General features: G+C 36.3%; 1 protein-coding gene across 1 annotated transcript in view; it reads right to left on the bottom strand.

The window, feature by feature from the left end:
• Positions 1-2,825: 2,825 nt before the first annotated feature.
• Positions 2,826-19,766, bottom strand: part of ELL2 (elongation factor for RNA polymerase II 2) — a 67,648-nt gene continuing 50,707 nt past the window's right edge. The window contains exons 6-12 of the mRNA XM_011378326.2: positions 18,117-18,241; positions 17,869-17,956; positions 15,465-16,035; positions 12,442-12,508; positions 8,848-9,019; positions 6,794-6,838; positions 2,826-6,703 (exon numbers count right to left, since the gene is read on the bottom strand). Coding sequence (XP_011376628.1) covers positions 6,587-6,703; positions 6,794-6,838; positions 8,848-9,019; positions 12,442-12,508; positions 15,465-16,035; positions 17,869-17,956; positions 18,117-18,241 — 1,185 coding nt within the window. The 3' untranslated portion in view covers positions 2,826-6,586. The remainder of the gene's footprint in view (positions 6,704-6,793; positions 6,839-8,847; positions 9,020-12,441; positions 12,509-15,464; positions 16,036-17,868; positions 17,957-18,116; positions 18,242-19,766) is intronic.

The following is a 19,766-nucleotide window of genomic DNA, read 5'->3' on the forward strand; positions in this document are numbered from 1 at the left end:
CATCATCGATGAGATGAAGGCAGTTGTTCTGGATACTGTCGGTGGGCTCTGTTAGCTCTATCGTCATTGCAGGAATCCCAAAGTCCTTCGATTATCCTCAAAATGGCTACTGCATGGGAGGTTACAGAAGTGCTAGGCATAAAATAAATGTCAGTAAAAGCGCATGCTGAATTTAAAGCAACATCAGGCTAGAGATACTTTAATGAAGATGGAAAAATGAAAAATGTCTTTACACCACTGTCCTCTCCCACATTGTTGAGAAGTGAAAGCTACTGAAAAAATAACTCAGAGATGAAATTAGAATCTGTCAGTTATAATAAAAGTCTTTTCAAATCATTTCACTTTATATTCTAAACCATTAGAGACCAATACAGATGCTCATATTCCAGAGGCAACTAGAGGGGTGAATGCCAATGTTGGAAAGAGATGTCCCCTTCGAAGGTGTCCAGTTAATCATGGCAAAGGGATTCCCAAAGTTAAGTCAGTGTGCCATCAGTAACTAATTTCTAAATCCTGACTTTGGGAAGAGAAAGTGGCAAGGCATAATGAATGACAGAACGGACGTTTCTGGCCATATGAATTTTAAATATGACATAAATTATCTGCTTTGTTCATTCTTTTGATAAATTATTATTGAGTATCTTCTATATACCAGGCACTGGGCAAGGAGCTGGGGACACCCTAGTGAACAAGAGTCTCTACTTTCACAGAACTTATTCAGTTAGTAATAATGCAATTAGCATTGTTATAATTGTATTAAATGGCACAAAGAAGCATAACATGAGAGCATACACCAGGGTGACCTGAGTTAGTCTGAGGGGTTAGGGAAGTCTTCCTGGAGGAAGTGATGTTCAAGCAGAGATCTTAAAGGTAAGGAGGACTTAGCTAAGTGAGAAAGGGGCAGAGGGTAGAGCTGATGGTGCAGAAAGGACAGCAAGTGCTAAGCAAGGCCTTGGGATAGGAGGAGCAGGGGTTATTGGAGAACCTGAGGCAGGGTGTGTGACTGGTGTGCAGAGAGTGGTGTAGCAGATGAGACTGGCAAGGTAGATCATGCTGCCTATCTAGACCACAGTGGAGTTCTGTAAGCCCATTGGAATCCACAAATTGTAGAAAGGCCATTCCTCTAGAAACCCCAGCTTTAGAACTCGAACACGATGGCTAATTATGTGAGCTCATCTTTAGGAAGTACTCTCCTACATTTCATAGACCCAGATATGGAATTATCATCCATCTACAAATGCCCATATTGTACCAAGTATCTAATTACAGTAAGACGAACCAGCCTGGCTGGCTAGTTAAATTAAGCAGACAGGAGTTGTAAATGACACATCTCCACCATCACACACAACAGAATCATCTGATCCCAACTTGAGAATTAAGCAATCATAAAATATCAGAGCCACCTATTGCCACTGCTAGCTCCTGCAGAAAGGTGAAACCAGTGGAGCAGGTACATGAAGGCCTAGCATTAAAACAAACCCCAAACACTCCACCTGGAAACCTCAAGCCTCTCTCTGCCTTTGTCTCCTTTGCAGTCAGTCAAAACAGACTCATTCTCACCTGGAAAATAATGCTCCAACACTCTCCCTATTGCATTCAGCAGATAATCTGTAATTTAGATAGCTGCTTTTCATGGAACTCCTAAGTGCTTTATAAACAATAATTAAGCCTCTTCCATACCCAGTAAGAAGGCATATTTTCACTCTGCAGCTGAGGAAAGAAGTTAAAAGACAAACACAATATTAAATGTCTGTTGGGGGGTGGGAGATGGGGGAGAGGGGAGGGAGGGAGCTGAGAGCTACTGCCACAAGTAACATTAGGAACCTTATTCATCTTTGAGGCTCCTCATAAACCTAAACACTGTGGGCACTAAACATTCTAGATTTTTAATATCAATGTTTAATTGAGGCTTTCTTCCCTTCTTCCTCCATTACTCCTTCACAAAACTTGTAGAAACTGGAAGGTTGAGGATTCAGCTAGGAGAATGTCCTTATGTCTAATTCAGACAGGATACCTCCTAGAGCTAGAGTCTGTTACTGAGACAGCCTTTTTTTCATATGAAAACTGTGATTACAAGGCTGTACTCTCTCTACCTGCACTGCCCCAAATATCCTTCAAATAGCCCATTAAGACTGCACACATTCAAAAAGAAAATAAACACACCTTTTCTCAAAAAGTATTTCGGCCTTCCTTCAAATTTATCTATCAATTCTGATAAAATCTTCTCCCTGAGAATAACCCACTAGACATCACCCCCAAACCCCACGTTCTAGTCTCCTTTGAATCAAGAGAGTTCGGCCTGTGTGGTGGTGTTAGAACTGTCACTTTGTGAAAATTATTCTAACCCCAAAGAGGGACCAACATATGAGGGGCAGTATGGAAAAGTGGTTAAGAACAGACATGGAGTTCAGGCTTCCCAGGCTCTACCACTTAAACTAGCTGTGGGATGGGCAAGTTTTTTAATTTCTCTAAGCCTCAGCTTACTCACCTGTAAAATGGGTATAACAGGGTTGTGGTGAGGAGAAATAAGACAATGCATGCAAAATGTGTAACCCACAGAAAACCCTCAATAAATGCCATGATTATTGTTTCCTGAGCAGATGTTGCTGCCAGAGGCATGTCCTGCACTCATAAAGCTGGCTGGGTCCTGGAATAGATGTGCTGCTCCCACATCCCAGAGTCACCAAGAAGTTATAGCTCTGTCCCAGGAGGATCATTTACATGAGGGCACAGAGAGCACTTTGTTGTGGGGTGGGTGTTCCTTCTTTTTTTAAAGACAAAGTCAAGGGCTTTGAAATGAGACAAAGGAAAAACAAGTACCAGAATTGCAAAGTTAACATTTTTATTGAACTGAAATTGGTGTAGAACAACAGGGGCCACCACAGTTGCTGAGCTCAGTAACAACTGAAAAGTCCCTGTGACATTTTACCTTCGAGAGTCCTAACATGGTTTGGTTGGAACAACTGAGAAACAACATTGATATATATATAATTGTAACACTTCAAAATATTTTGAAATGAGCCTCACAGCCTTGTTCAGTTTTCAGATTACAAAGAGCATGGATAACATCTTCTGTTGCCTTCATTTAGTAGTTTCAGTTAATATCCTTTCCCGAAAGGTTCCTCTCAAAATGCTGGCTATAAATTTCCCCCCATCTGTACACATAAGAAAAGGATTTAGTAATACTTCGGCAAGTAATAAACTGTAAGAACTTTAAAAGTAGTAAAGGCATATACCAAGCATACAAGACTCAATACTCACACTGCCAGAAAGACAATGGACTGGCTAAAGAGTTTTGGCCAAGTCCTCGAAGCAAAGAAAGAAGTGATGGAAGGCATATGGCAACTGAGCAATGTGTTTGAACCAATGGACCATTTGTGTCTAAACCTCATTTCAACATCTTGCTTCCAACATGCAAATATGCATCTGTTTTACATAATAAGGTGAAATACTTAAGGGAAAAGAAAACTCCGCTAACGGTTAAAAGATCAGAGATGAAAGAAAATTAATACTGAAATTTTATAACCAATGCATGGAACAATGATATAAACTGACCACACCAATTACTTTTGAGACAGCCAGTACTGCACATCTATCACTAAGAGTTGAAAGTTAACCCTCTAAAGTATTCCAAGAGAAATAAAAACCAACAAGATGATAGGAAATGAAATCCCCACATAAAAAACAAAACCATATCTAGTTAATGTTCTTTTTGATTTGTGGTAAATCAGCTGCTCATTCAAACTAGAGTTAATTTTTAGATGTTGGTAAAAATCTTCAAGAGTGCTTCAAATTACTTTAGATGAAATGTGATATAAATATAACAACATAACTCATTCTCTTATCTTGACAATGCTATTTTACACGGTTTCTCTCGAAAAAACTAAATTCTTCAACCAGAGTAACTGATACTAAGCAGTCACCCATTCCTACAGCAATTATTTGAGAGTATTTAAAAATCTAGCAGTAGGGGATGAAGAATGATTATAAATATTTTACTAGGCTTATACCATCTTCAAAAGAGATGCAGCCTCAGGTAATAGACTCAGAGATTTACAACTCTCAAGTTTGCAATTGATAGACAGATACTCATTTTGTAAGGATCTGCCCAATGCACACAACAAACATCTAAATTAAGGCTTTTATAGATTGGTGGTCAAGTCAATGGGTGTGCAATGCTGGATTTTTGTAAAGCATCTCCAGCTTCTATTATTACCCAATTTGTAAACCAGAAGATATGCTGATGTAGGTGGGTAGGCGCTCAGAGGGCTAACAAACAACTGGAAGGCTTGTTTGTAAACAAGTCCTGAAATAAGAGGTGGCAGTGAAACAATAGAGAGTGCCTGACTCACATCATATAGAAGGGAAGTGATTTGTACCTGCAATAGGGATGATCTTAAAAAAAAAAAAAAAAAAAGCCGATAGTTGGACTTCAGTTCAAGACTTTGAGATTTAGAGACCCAAAGTTTAGCACTACATCCAATCGAATGGTTCTCATACTTTAGCTGGCAAAAGTCACCTGGAGGATACTTATGAAAATGTGGATACCTATTCCCGGAGATTCTGATTGGTGATGTTAGTGGTCCAAGCACCTTTCTTTTGAGATATACCACTCATAGCAAATAGCAGCACACAATCTTTGATTAAAAGGCTGAGATGTCCAAGAAATGACACCAATGAGGTCATTACCTACAGACAAATCCCTCAACAGCTTCCACCACAGTAATATGAGGACCAAATTTAGCCCCAATTAAGTTTCCTATCTTTTTTCAACTGAAAGTTTGAAATCAATGAATATTTAATGATTGTACCAATTCTGAGGTAAAAGGAAGAGCACCAGGGATCTCAATGCTAAAAGAAACAGAATTCCCTAGGAGGTCCATGCTACATAGATTTCCGCAGTAATGTTCTAGAGTTGTAGTGCACAGGGCCTTGTTTCAGTCTTTGTATAGTCTGCATACTTTTCTATACGTTTACTGTATTACCTAATCTTTCCAGTTAGTGTTTTAGAAGAACTCCACAGAGAAAAGTTCATCTACATGCTATCTCAGGTTTTCTGGATACTAACATTTTCTGGTTTACAGCGATACACAACAAAGGTTATTTATTTTTTTGGATGCTGGAGACAAACATTTTTATTAAAGATACTACCAAAATTTTGGCAAACATTTCAAAACAGATTTGTAAACATAATGCTTCCCTTTTTAACTGGCAGCACTTTGAAAAGACAATACAATAAGACAACACAACTTGAATCAACATTAGTTCAAAATTCTTATATTTTTGACATAACTTATGTTCCCACGATAAAACAAGTGATAGTTTAAATCAACGTCAACAGATAAACTCCATGAAATGAAAGTTTGTGCTATTTGATGAATCACAGTATGTTATGGTAAATATATCCGCTCTTTTTTATATTCCTGGCACCCAGGATGAAAAAAAATCTTTAAATATACATTTCATGTAGGTAATAGTTTCTTTGCATATCTCTCTTCAAAAAATACTTTATAGCAGTATATAAATAGGTTACCTACACATTTAATTTTATAATTTTGCCCCAAAACTATAGATCTGTTTCATTTTCATAACATATCAATTTTGCCCAACAATAAAGCTGACAAACTGTTGAAATGGAAATGCTTTTGTCTTCCACAAAAGAAGTAGCAATTTGACAGGAAAAAAAAAAACAACCCTACAGTAACACTCGTCAGTTGTTTAACCTGAGCGTTTGGCCTACTGAAAGTAGCAGCTTTTTTCCTTCATGCACGCTCACATCCACACCACCTCTGCACACATACAGTTTGCGCACACGCTTTCAGACGCTGGTAGGCCACAGTATGCTTCCCATTGCTCTAATCAAGTGGGAAGCAGTGTAGCTAACAATTAACCACACTATGTACACAACTAGCAAACACCTTAAGGCAACCATTGCAATGGGGGGTTAACTGGCAGGGTGGATTTACTGTTCTAGATCAAGTCAGCCTGTATATACATATGTGTATGTGTAGCTATACACATATACATACTCACACCTTTCTAGATTTCTTAACCCTCCAAAACAATGTTTTAATTTTTTTTTGTATTTTGTGCAAATTTCTAAATATTCTACCATTTAAGGCAAAGAGTTCGCATTAAGAAAGGTCAGAAAATAGGCTTACGTTTATCCAAAAGCATTCCAACTTGCACATTACTGTTTTTTTTAAACACACATACCTTTGAAGTGTGGATATTGGATCCCCAATATCTAAAAAAAAATTATTTCTAATGACAAACAGGTTTTTAAGGAAAAAAACTAATTTGAAGTATAGATACTGGATCCCCAATATCTAAAAAATTACTTCTATTGACAAACACAAGTCTTGAAGGGGGAAAAAAAAGGACCAGAGAAAAGCAGCTTCAAAAATGCAAGGAAGCAAAGTAAAATGGAAAAAAAAAAGGTAACTCAAGTTTACAAATACTGAAACTTTCAACAGGCAAAGTTTCATTTTTTTTAGACTCTCAGAGAAACTCATTTGGGAATTTAAATAAATAAGCTTAAGTTTATTCACATCTTCTGGTCTAAGCAGAACTCTAGTGCCATGATTCAGTTCCATGACTCGGCTTGCTGTTGGTCAAATTCACCTATTAGTCTTTTGATGTGAGCCAGCTTGTTATGAAGATACTCGCATCTGTATTTTTCTTCATGGTAATTGGGACTAGACTGCAGATGAAAAAAACAGTGAGGAATCAGGTTGCAAATATGCAGCACTTCCCAACTACAGGTCAGAAAACCAACAGTGATGATACCTACCTGCTTGATCTTCTGATATTCTTGTAAGACTTCTTCATGAACATTCTACAAAATTAAAAGTTAGAAATCAGAATGGAACTTTTTTTTTTTTTTTGCAATGTAAACAGCTAAGACACATTTGGCAAGGGCGTAGGAAAATACTGATGATGGGAATATAAATTGGTATAATTTTTTAAAAAGGCAATTTGGCAACTGCTATCAAAATAGCAAATGCAAAACTGACTCAGCACTTAAACTTTTCTTTTCAGATTTACTTGTGCCTGAGTGAAGTGACTGTGTAGAAGGTTACTGGCCGCAGCACTGTTTGTAAAGCAAAAGACAGTAAAAAAAAAATCTAAGTGCCCATTAATCCATCCATACAAAGAAATACTAAGAGGCCATTAAAAATGGGGGAAGTGTTTATGTACTTATATAAAAAAATTCTCTAAGATGCATTATGTTGTTTATAGCAAAAAAAAGCAAAGTGCAGTTTGATATTAAAGGAGGGAAACAGAACATTATATTTTAAGAATTTCATTACTTCTAAGATGCACATTTCTTCTCATTTTAATAAAATCAGATAAAAATTAATATAGTTTAACTTACTGGAAATAAGACAATGGTGCATCTTATAACTGATGACATCTCAGATTAGATTAAATATGGTATATATGTGAATTTGCTTGTGTATATACATCTTAAATAAACACACACGTACCTCTGAAAGAATACACTGAAAACCAATATGACTGATTGCCTCTGGGGAGGGAAATTGGGTGGCTGGGGAAAACAGCTAACCTTTCTGTACCATATAACTTGATGTATGATGGATCTAAGTAGTTTACGCATGCTTACATTTATTCTGCACAACTCTATAATCACCTCATTTTATGGATGGAGATTTTGAGGATTTTGAGGAAAATTAAGTAACTTTCCCAAGGTCAGCTAAATATTAAATGGTAGCAGAGCTGGGACTCAAACCCAGGCATTCTGGCTCTTGATCCTGCTCCTAACCACTAAGAAATCTTTGGAATTACATATTAAATATAATCATGGCATGCTGGTAAATAACTATATAGAAAAAAACTACCATATCACTGACTTCTTGCACCCTCCCCCTCCTCAAAGACCAACTTCTGGCAAAATCTTCTAAAATTCTAAGCACTTTGAGAAATAAAGGCACACTAACAGGAGACATAATAAATCTCTAGGGCAGAGGCGCTCTCGGGCTGATTTTCCCATTGTGGGAAAACCCATCCATTCTCACTTAGGTTTCTGTCAGAACAATGGTAGTGGGCTGGGGTGAAGACACCACCTATGCCTGTGAAGTATGACAAAGTTATCTGGCTTACACGAGGAGTGAAACATCTATATTAACCTTTGCTAAGAACTATGAGAACAATCCGTCAGGTGTCTACTGCTCTTGGTTAGCTGTAGAAATATTACCACTTAAAGGTGAGAAGTGAAAACAGATCAATATCTGTTAACAAAAATGTCAATCTCTGGAACAGCTGGAAGCACCAAGCTTTTCTTCACTTAAACCCCAAACCTCTGTGATATTAAGCTCCCTTTATATTCTATGGCTATATCTTGCCTATTCTATGCCCAATTTAGGTTAAAAAAAGTTAATTGAAATATTTACTTGAAATGGCAATTTTGGGAAACAGCACCAGATCTAGGAGCTGTAGTCTGAGTTGAGCTGGCAATGTAATCAAATATTTCAATAAATCCCAAGTCTAACTTCTTTTTCCTATTTAGCTGTGTTTGGTATTTTTCTCAGTACACCATATTTTATAGTAAATATAAGTATATGTTATTTATTTTATACATGTTATATAAAAAGTTATTTTTTCCACTGGAAGAAATACAGGTTCATTGTGTTTACTTATTTTCAAGAACTATTTCAAAATATTTAGTTTCCTGGTTAATTTTAAATGAAAGCCAAAGCTGGAGAGAAGCTGGTCAGCGAGCAGTCTTTCTCTGAAGGCTCACGGGATGCCTGGGGATGGGCAGGGCAGAGAAAGAATGAAAGAAAAATATAAAAAGTCAGTCCACTTAGGAACAGATGCATTTACCTGATACTCTTTTGAGCCTGGAGAAAGGCGCTTTCGTTGCGCGTCCAGTTTGATAAATCTCCTAGCTACAGTCTCCATTCTGGCGTGCAAGGCCCGGTACTCATCGTACTCCGCATTGAAGTCATCCTTGTAATTCTGGCGTTGCTCATAGGAGACAATAGCAATATATTTTCTAATAAGAGAAAAAGGTAAAAGATAAATGGAGAGTAGCTACAGAGTAAACAAAATGAATAAATTCCAGACTTAAACAAAATCTTTAGAAACTATATCTTTAGAAACTATATGTTTCTCTAGATTGAATGTTGCTTTGTCACTGTTTGCTGCCATGTCATTCCTTCGAAAAACTTCCAGGTGAAATTATGCTACAGAAGAGCTTAAGAGCTTCAATGAAGGAGAGTGAATTAAAAAAAAAAAAAAAAAAAAAAAAATGTAGAATTAAAGTGGAATTAAAGTGAAATCATATAAAAAGAAAACAATACTCATAGACGTAGCTTCCTAAACCTTTCTCTACTCCAAATTATTCACTACCACACTAGCAGCAGAAACCAACCCCTCTATTATGAGTCAATGAAGACAGAAGGACTCGCCTTGATGGGTAACTGAAACCAGGAAAATGTCACATCATCACTTAGTGCTGAAGTCAAAGCTCTCTCTAGACCTTGCTGCTTTATGAAAGCAAATCTGTCTTTTGGCCTTTCACACCTGATGCCATCAAGGTGCCCTAAACTTGTTTCCTCTGTTAATTTCCTCCCATTTTTGACTAGGCAAATACACGAAATACAAAGGAGGAATTGTTTATCATGTTTTTAAAATGAGAGACCAGGAAAAAAGAGTATTTTTTTTTTTTTTTAGTTCTTTTCAAACATTTAAATGTCATACCATGCATACAGAAAGGCAGTTATACTATTAATTTAATTTACATTCTTCATAAAAGTGCCACAAATCCATTTTACTTTGGAGTGTGAATACTTCTAGGGACCTGTGAAGAACATTTTCCCAGAGTGTCAGTTTATTCAGTGGTAAGTAAATTAAAACAAGTTAACATTATTTGTTTGTGGATCTGAGAACCACATCAGGGTCTAATCTGGGTCTTTGTACTCTGTGCTTCTGTCATGGAATGCAAAATTCCCTTAACTTTTCTGAGATAAAAATTGAGATTTCAAAGCAATTTAAGGCAGGTGACAGAAGCTTCAGAATGCCCCCAGGGGTTACACAATATTCTTCACTGTTGGAAAACCTTGGAGTTCAGTGCTCTCCAAAATGGTTTTAGATAATCTTACTAGTTTTATTTAAAATGCGATAGCACAGATGCCTAGTTGGAAATATGAGTAAAATGATGCAGTGAGCAACCTTAATGTCCTCATTAATATTTTTATTCATGCTGAGTTAGACAGTGTGGAGGTTTAATTTTCTAAGTGTAATCAATATAATGGTAGTATGCTGATTTACAGCTGCCCTGCTGGTGTCTTTGCTGTAAAAGGAACACTGCCAGCCAGCCAAGCAAGCAGTGGGCTGTTCTGACTGCACACCAGAGGGAGCTCAGTGGGGAGAAAGAGGTTCCTAGGGATCAGTATATGTAAGCAAAATGTCTTAACTGACCTAAACTCAGGTTCAATTTGTTACACAAAATATCTATCCTGCTTTCTCAAAACCACACCCTTAGTATTTGTATTTCATTTAATAAATTCTTCAGGAAAAATAACAAACTGGCTAACAGTTGTGTTGCTAGTATAGAAGATTACTTGATTATACCGGCATTTTAATGAAAAGCATTTCACTATTTTAAACAAAAATTACGAGTTCTACAGTTGGCTCTTAATGCAGTGATGGAATAAAATTTTAAAACAGTGGATAATTCACAACCACAAGTAGCAGAAGCATTCTTATTACATAAAAATTAGGAATATTGTGGTTAAGTACAAATTATTTGGAGGCTAATCATTAAGGTTTTATGGTATGATCTTTTGGTTTCTTATGAAGTAAACTCAAGTTTCATATTTTGGGTGATATTTCTGAAAATTCATGCTTTCTCACCATATTTAGAAAATTTTCTGTATTTATATAAGACTTAGTTTTTGGTTAAAATAAATTGCTTTTACTTAAGCAAATTAAGCAAACAATCACATAGGTTATATACTTTTGCGATTTTTAAAAGAGCTAGAAACATGACGAATATACAGAAATACACTGAGGAAGATGCAGCAACCATCCTTAGATCAGTTAAGTTAAAAATTTTTTAAATATAGAATTAACTGATGAAAGTTGACAAAACACAGCCTGAATCCATGAGGAAAAGGTTAGAATTATTTTTCAGTCACCCCACATGATCTGTCATATACCAGTATACATCACTATGACAAAAAAAAAATGGAATTCAAAATCTGTCCCAAGAGAATGAGAGCGCAGTACTGCGGTTGTTATTTGAGGGGGGGTTGGGGTGGGGGAAGAAGTGAGTTTGCAGTTGGAGAGGTGAACCTCCTCATCCATGGAGACAGGTGCTGTCCCCAACCAACCCTTCCTGGGCCAACTTGGTGGTGGTGGCTGCTTTTCAAAGCTCCCCCACACAACTCTAAAACTGTACACTACCTCAGATGAGAGTACTCAGCATGGTTTCTTGAGTTCCTTTTAGTTGAGAGATAAAAACCAGCATTACGGTTTCATGCTGCATCATTTCCCAATAAGTATAGCTTTCACACTACTGTTAAGCAAAAGTAACACATTTTAAGTATAGAATGTTCTTTCCTCTGGAAATGAGCATTTCATAGGACATGGAGAGCTAAATAGCATAGTTGAACTTTGTCCATCCTGAGATGCTACTAAATACAGAAAAAATGTTTATACAACCCAGATTCCATTTTCCATTCTACATTCAAGCTATTTTGTGCATTTGTTCATTTTTAAAGCTATTGACAGTCAGATCTGTTTGTTCTTTCACTCTCCATTTTTCCAGGCTTTTGCAACTTAATTATTTTCTTCTTATAGAAGCCTTTGAGTCTGTAAAAAAGCTAGAATTATGTGTCTAAGTTATAATTTCTGTGATAACCAGTTACAAAAATGTCCCCAGCTCAGCATTTAGCAACTTGTCATAATGAGAAAAACATTATATATTACCCATACTAAAGTGAGATGATCAAATTTTAATGGTCTCTCCTATTAAAATTCATTTGATGGCAGAGCTTTATTTAAATAAAAATCAACCTATCTTTACTTTGTATTAACTGCAGAGGTTTACATACTTTATCAGTAATATGCACAGGGAATGACCATGCATTGACAGACTCTCAGTTTTGAAGTCAGATCCTTGAAATCTTCCATAATCAAATGCTTAGCCTGGCCCCGGAACAAAGGATAGGATTCTCTATACTTACAGGCCACCAAGCAGAGCTCAGAGCAGGGGGAGGCACAACCTGCTCAGGCAGACAAGGGTGGATTTGGGACAAGCAGTCTTAATGGCAGCCTTTCAATTGCAGGGGTGGCTCTGGGACTCTATTTCTGGAACTTCTTACTTTTCTGATTTGCAAATTATGGGAAAAAGAATTTGCAAATTTTCTAAAATTAAACAGTTCTCTCTCATTGGCAGACATGTGAACTTACATCAAATAATCTGGGAGTTCAATTGTTGAAGAAGGCTCTGTGGAGGCAGTACAACCCTCTTTAACTCCTATGAAGAAAAAAAAAATTCAAGAGTTCACCAAACAGTATGGTCATAAAATGCCTATAATTCTAAAATAGATCAGAAACATCTGGAACACTTTTCCTCAAATTCTATTCTTCCATCTCAATAAGCAACAGTGAGCAAGGAATACAATTGAACATGAACAATAGAGGCCCTATGACCAGCGCCAGCAGAACCACGCCAGGCATTGAAAGCACCCTGGCTACTGCAGTGTCTGCACAATAAAGGAATTCCATCTTAACCCAAGGTCAATCTTCTATTCTTTCAACAACAGTTGTGGCATCTGCCCAGCAATTCAAAGATTGTGGTGGCAGATGCAGCCAGACAATAGGAGATACAAATTTTACATCAACATCTACTTTTCATAAGATTCAAACAAGGCAGATGAAACAAAGAAGTCAGGTAGCAGACTGTTTCGGTCACTGTATTTTGACCAGTACCCTTTTTGTATGTAGACAGTGGAACTGGGTGGGAAGTTTTCTCATCAGTTTAAAGTAATTTAAAGTAAGTTATTACTGAGTGCTGATTTATACTCCTCTACTCTCTAACCGTCATAATAACACAGATTTGTTTTTAAAATGAAATAAAGCATTAGCCATTCAGGACTATGCTGTGAAAGTGTATAAAACCCCTCCGTATTCCATTTGTTTGAACGCACCATTTCTGGAGGGTATGTTTAGACTTTTTACCAGGGTAATTTTTTAACATTCAAAGTAAAATTAAAGTAATAACTCAAACCCTAACCCTGGTCTGCTGGCAAAACACACATGTTCAATGTAAAACAAAAGTGAATATCTGATAATTTTTTGGTTTAATATTTTAAAGAATGAAGCATATTAAATAAGTTATGTAGACTCTGTGGACTTACTGTTCATATTGTTTGTGTACATATACATATACATACAGTAGTAGTCCTCCCTTATCCAAGAGGCGATATGTTCCAAGACCTTCAGTGGATGCCTGAAACCATCAATAGTACCAAACCCTATATATACTACATTTTTTCCTATACGTAGATACACTTTATGGCTTCTCTTTGGCATATCTGAATTGCCTGCATCACTATTCTTGCGCAAGTAATATAAGGATTACTTGAATACAAGTGCTGTGATAGCGAGACAGTTGATCTGATAACCAAGACGGCTACTAAGTGATAGGCAGGTAGCATACACAGGGTGGTGACGCTGGACAAAGAGATAATTCACATCCTGGGTGGTACAGAGTGGGACAGTATGAGATTTCATCACGCTACTCAGAACAGTATGGAATTTAAAACTTATGAGTTGTTTATTTTCAGACTGCGGCTGACCGAGGGTAACTGAAACCACGGAAAGCAAAACTGTGGATGACGGGGGTGGGGGTACTGTATATTTGTTTCAGGTTTTGGTAAAAGCTTTTTTTTGCAACAGGGTGAGTCTTAAAGGAAAAGGCATTAAGTCTATATCACCTAGATTCTCCTTTGCCAAAGACAATAGATAAGTTCCAACAGATATTAAAGAATGTGAGTCTGGATCAATCCTCAGTTTACAATAATCTCAATTGTCTTTGAAAGGTACTATATCTTCATCAAAGGATTCAGAGACTAGGTCAGCTTTTCTAGGCCTCTAACTCTGAGAAGGTCTCATTATACTAGGATACAGTCCTCCCAGAATGAGCCTCTGACTCAGGATCACCATCTACGGGTTTTATTACCACTTGCCTTTTCCTGATCTCACAAATTCAAGTGCGACAGTGTTCAAGGAAAAAAGCTTACATCTATCTCTTAGGCTACTATATAGTATAATACTGATCTAAATATTTCAACAGATATGCTTTGACATTCAATATACTCAATCCAGGTCAATAAAGGCCCTATATCATACTATTCTACAATCAAAACTTCTTTCTTATGGTAAAAATGGTCAGTTAAATATAAGGATTGCAGACTTTCAGTATTATAGACAAATTACAGAAAGACCACAATCCTTAAACTCTATTCATTAAAGTAACTTTTCTTAAGTTGTATTTTCCTGGGGAATTTTGCCTTAGTTATGCTGGGTTTAAAACTGGCAGCAATGCTAAATGATGGGCTTGAATCTCCTACGTGCTGGCAGGCAAGACATTAAGTTTTAGACGACAACTCTTTTTTTTTTTTTTTTTTTTTTTTTTTTAAGTAAGAAATATCTAATTCTGTCATCAGGTTTTAAAAATCACTATACCTCAGGTAAGGTTAGCTTTTCTTTAGAGGTAAAATATTATTTTTAAGCTTCTTTGGGACTCTAGATATTTGGCTTTGAAAGCATCCAAAAGCTTGAAATGATTGATTTCATTAATAATAAATGACATTAATTTACTAAAGTGTTCTCAAAATTAAAAAAAGTTCTTAAGATCTATTGAGCTAATACCCAGCAGTCTTACACAAGACAGATTGCTTTTATTCTGAATGAAGATGATGTTATGGCTCTATAAATGTAATTTTACCTTGCCTGCTTTATAAAAATTTTAACATTTCCCCCGTGCTAATATTAATTAAAGCAAGGGTGACCCTGTGTTTTTGGCAAAGAAGGAAATAAATATTTTTATTGCTATTTGTGTGTCTGGCTAAATCAGTTCAAGAATGGCATGTAATGCTGAGATTGCACAATACTATGACAGTTTTGGAAAAGAGCAATGAAGCCCATTTCTAAAAGGGGTCTCTGGAGGATGACAGGGTCATTTTCAAATATCATCATCTTAATAACAAATGCAGAAGCCATATTTAATAGTTGGCTAAAAAGAGACCAAAAATGACTGCTGTAAAATGCAAAAAAAAAATCTGCTCAAAAACTTAGATTAATAACTAAATTAGCTCATTTGATAAAAAAAAGCATCACTAATTAAAAATGGTATAATCTCACACTCATGACATCCCCCTCTTCCCATCCATTTACATGTGTAGTAGATTTTTACAAGTGTAAAATACCTTCACTGGAATCCGGACTGGAGCTGTTCAGCTTGGCAACTTCCTCATCTCTCTCAAGGTCCTCTTCCTTTATCTCCATCATCTCAATGTCATGCTTCTTTATTTGGTCTTTTTCCTTGTGTTTTTTAGACTTCTTTTTGGACTTTTTGTGAGACATTGAATGGTTTTCTTCCATAGGCTTTGGACACTTTAGTAGAACTGAACCAGTGGGTAAGGTTTCCAGAGAAGTCCTAGAGGTATATTTGTCTTGCTGGTCCTCATAGATACTACTGTTTTGACTAAAACCGTCAACAGGTAGGTCTTGAGTCCCCCGGCCTTCTGGAGTGCTAGGGGAATTGGAGTTAGAATTTACAGTCTGAGGAGGATTGGAGACAGGCAGGTGGGTTGAAGGCAGTGGTGGAGCACTGGGGATGGCAGCAGCTGCAAGGGGCGGTGGCAGGCCTGCAGCAGATTTTTCACTGGTGGAATTCAAATGACCATTTAATGTTGGTGGCACTCTATTTGTCAGGTGAGATATTCGAGCTTTTTTATTCATTAAAGGATCAATGAAATCTGAATCTAAAAGTCGTTTCTGGAGGGAAAAAAAGGAAAAAATATGAGCCAGTGTCCTCTAGAATTCAATAGATGTATCACTGATTACCATAACTGAGTAATTTTATTCATACTTAAGTTTATCACTGGTGTTGTATTAAACCTTTCTCCAAGCTTAAGCAAAAACAAACAAGCCACAAAAACAAACATGAAACAAATCGTTATGTTTAATGTAAAAAAAAAAAAAAAAAGCAGAAGCTGGCAAATATGTTTCTTGGAGTACTTAAACTTTCTGATCATACAGCTCCACCCTAAATTCTTTGAGAGACTATGCTAATTTATATGAATTATACCACTCAGGAGAGTATTAAATAGAAGTGGTCTCCTTCCTCTGCTGGCCATGGCTGACCTATTTGTATTAAGTGAGAGGAGGAAGCAGCTTGCACCATTTCACTGTCAGAACTAACAGGAGTAGGTACAAGGCAATACGCTTACACTTATTTAATCCCCTCTAATGTGCAAAGATGTTCCAATTATGAATATTTTGGTTGTCATTTATTACATCACCTAATTGAAGATGGGAACAGCCAGCATCTTCAGAGTAATTTCTCTTAAGTATCTCTGTCATTGTTGAAATACTATTCATTTTTTCCCCCTTAAATATATCTCTTCACTGGATTTAAAATAAGTCTTAATAAATAAATAAATAAATAAATGGATGAATAAAAGTGATATGGAATTACTGTTTCAGGAAATTTTTAAATCATGCTAATATTAGCCCAGTCCAGCAACTATGATAGTATTTAAATTAAAAAGGAAATCCAGGCAGTTGAAAAACATAAAGAAATACTGTAGCTTAAACTTCAGCTTGAAAGAAAATAAGTTAACTATGCCATTAACTTATTCTGTTTTCGATTTAGCACCATTGATTTGACACCCAATATATAATTAGATCAGAACTCTAAGTAGCTTCATAGTGGTTGGCATTAAAATTAGGGCTTCTATAGACAGTGCACATGCAAGGACTGAGTTGCTTTTATTTTGTGCCTCCTTTGTTCCTTACAATTGGTTGCTAACATTTTCTGATGTGTGAACAGCTTTTACCCAGAGAATGCTTACTGTTTTCCACACATCTGTCCTGTCTCCCTAATCCTTGGGAAGAGAGTCCAGAGAGAGGAGCACTCTGTTAGCAGTCTAGGGTAGAGAGGTCTGTCCTACTGTCAATCCCAAAGACCCAAGAAACTGAGAGAGTTCAGGGCTGGCCAGGTCCTCTGAGAACTAGGAAGGCTTAAACTCTAACACTATCCAGGATCTTCCCACCTTTTTCCAGGATAAAATGACTCTCTTAGGGGAAACTAAGCTAATGTTTAATTTGAATATTGAGATCTAATTTAAAAAATGCTTTAAAAAAAAACATATATGAAAATGGCAGAACTTTTTGCTTATTTCCTTATTTTAAAAACATTTTCCCCAAAGAATATTTTCCTGGAACATGTTTCAGATAAAATTAATTATCTTCAATTTCTGTAAAATCTAGGATTGGATATGGGACTGCCTACGTCTCCTAGGTAGTGACCAAGTGGGAAAGCAGATAATCTCACAACAAAATACAACCTTTAACGATGGAAAAGCAAGGTAGACATTGAGTGCTTTGATAAACAGCGCTGGACAGTAGAGAAGAGCTCTGGGCTGAGAGCCGAGACCTGAACTCTAGACTGAGCTCTGCCATGAACTAGGCATGTGATTCTTGGTGGGCAAGCTGTGCAGTTTCTGTGGGCCTATCTTCTCTCAATACAAATCAGAGAACCTAAACTAGATGTAGATGGCCCCTACATCCATTTTAGGACTATGATTATATAATTTTATGAAATACCTGAGGAGAAGATGCAGTATCTCTATTAGAACACACAGGAGATTCTGAACGGCTGGTGCTGGCAGCATTCTGAGATGGATTTAGTTTCCTGTAAAGGACACACATGTTCTAGTTATGGAGAGAATTTTTAAATGTTCACAATGGAAAGCTTACCCTTGCTTTTCTTTTCCCATCTCAACACTAAAATAACAATGACTAAAATAATTACTTATTTGAATCATTTTTAAAGAAAAACATAAATAACTTACCTTGAGAGCACTGACTCTAATGACCGCCTGTCTATGTCATTGTATCCAGGCCAGTCTCTTTGAAGTTCTTTAAAAACATAATCCTTTAAAGTATATGAGAGGTCCTTAGGATTCAGATTGGCTACCTGGCACATGGTGTAAAAACAGAGCATTAGATATTTTTGCTATTACCTAACCTAAAACAGGCAACTTTTTGGATTTATACTGAAAATAACTATTTCAACTGGCCACAAAGGGACTACTAGTTTTGCAAATGCCAGATCTCAATAAATGCTGTTCAACTTCATTGGGAATTAGAATTTTATATACATAGCTAAATACTTTTTCCTGAATAGCCACTGCCTTTGTCATATTTCTAATCAAATAATAAGCACACATTAGGCAAAAAGTAGAGGAAGATTTAATCAATTTTTCCAGTCAAAGGAATCCCAAAACAGTTATGTTATCAACTTCATTTTTATTCATTATTACCTACTTTTGAGTTAGTAAAATTCCTTGGTCATTTCTGTTAAGTAGAAACCAAACAGTATACAAATGTTAGGTTAAAAATTTTCCTTTCAGTAATCAACAGAAATTATCTCCATAAATAGTACTGATTCTGATAACTGCCATTTTCTTGGATAGCTAAGCTTGCTCTCTGTTGCTGCCAATTCTCCTGAAGAACCATTTCTTCAAAGTCCTTGAAATTCTTGAAAACCATTAAATGGAAACATTAACCAAATTAACCCTTAAATTACTGTTATTAGTCAGCCAGTTTATTTCCAGTGTAATCTTTTCTTATCCCTTAACTACAATTCCTAGAGTGTCCAGGACTAGATTCCATTTACACAAATATAAAGATTGAGGTGCCAAACCAAGACTCATTTTTAAGGCTGGCAGAAAGATTCCTCCTGTCATTTCCTACTGGAAAGGTCTTTTTAATAACTTGACTTCTTTCTGTATCTTTTTAAAGTACTATCAAATATATTATAATAGAATATGCTTTTCACACAGCTCAGCTGAATACTAATCTAATATTACCGTTGTTAAAAAGTAGAAAATGGTAGGCTTATTTTAAAATTCAAATTTGCAAATCAATTAACACGAGATACAACCAGATTTCTCAAAGTGGAATAAATACGACAGTCCTTAGATTTTCTATTACCCCAGGGCACTATGAATACTAACAATACCCCAAAACTAGATATTATGGTTTTATTTTTCATAGCATTTAGTATCATGCTTTGAATGTAAGAGAGGATTAAAAAAGTAGACTTAAAAGTGTTATTCTTTGAATAACGGATGAAAACCTGCAGGTTTTTTTTTTTTTTTAAATAATGAAATTTAAGAAACTTTGGAAATGTCACTGCTTTAGGAAAAAAGCAAACAGATGGACTACCATTTTTGGTGGATTTGAATGCTAATCAACATCTATGACCCAAGGTGAGTATGAAAAGATAGAAAGTTATAGTCTGACAACAGTTGGCTTTAACAAAATGAATGACCTACTTTTATACTTAAGCTTGTGATAAGATGACTGATCAGAGCTAATACTTCATACATTCATATCCTTAAATGAAGACAAGTAACTGATCTCAACATACCCAATAGTAGAAAAATGCAGACTAATAAAGGCAGCAAAGAGTATGCAGGGCAAGACACATTCTAAAC

The sequence above is a fragment of the Pteropus vampyrus genome, unplaced genomic scaffold (assembly GCF_000151845.1).
Source record: "Pteropus vampyrus isolate Shadow unplaced genomic scaffold, Pvam_2.0 Scaffold11, whole genome shotgun sequence".
NCBI lineage: Eukaryota > Metazoa > Chordata > Mammalia > Chiroptera > Pteropodidae > Pteropus > Pteropus vampyrus.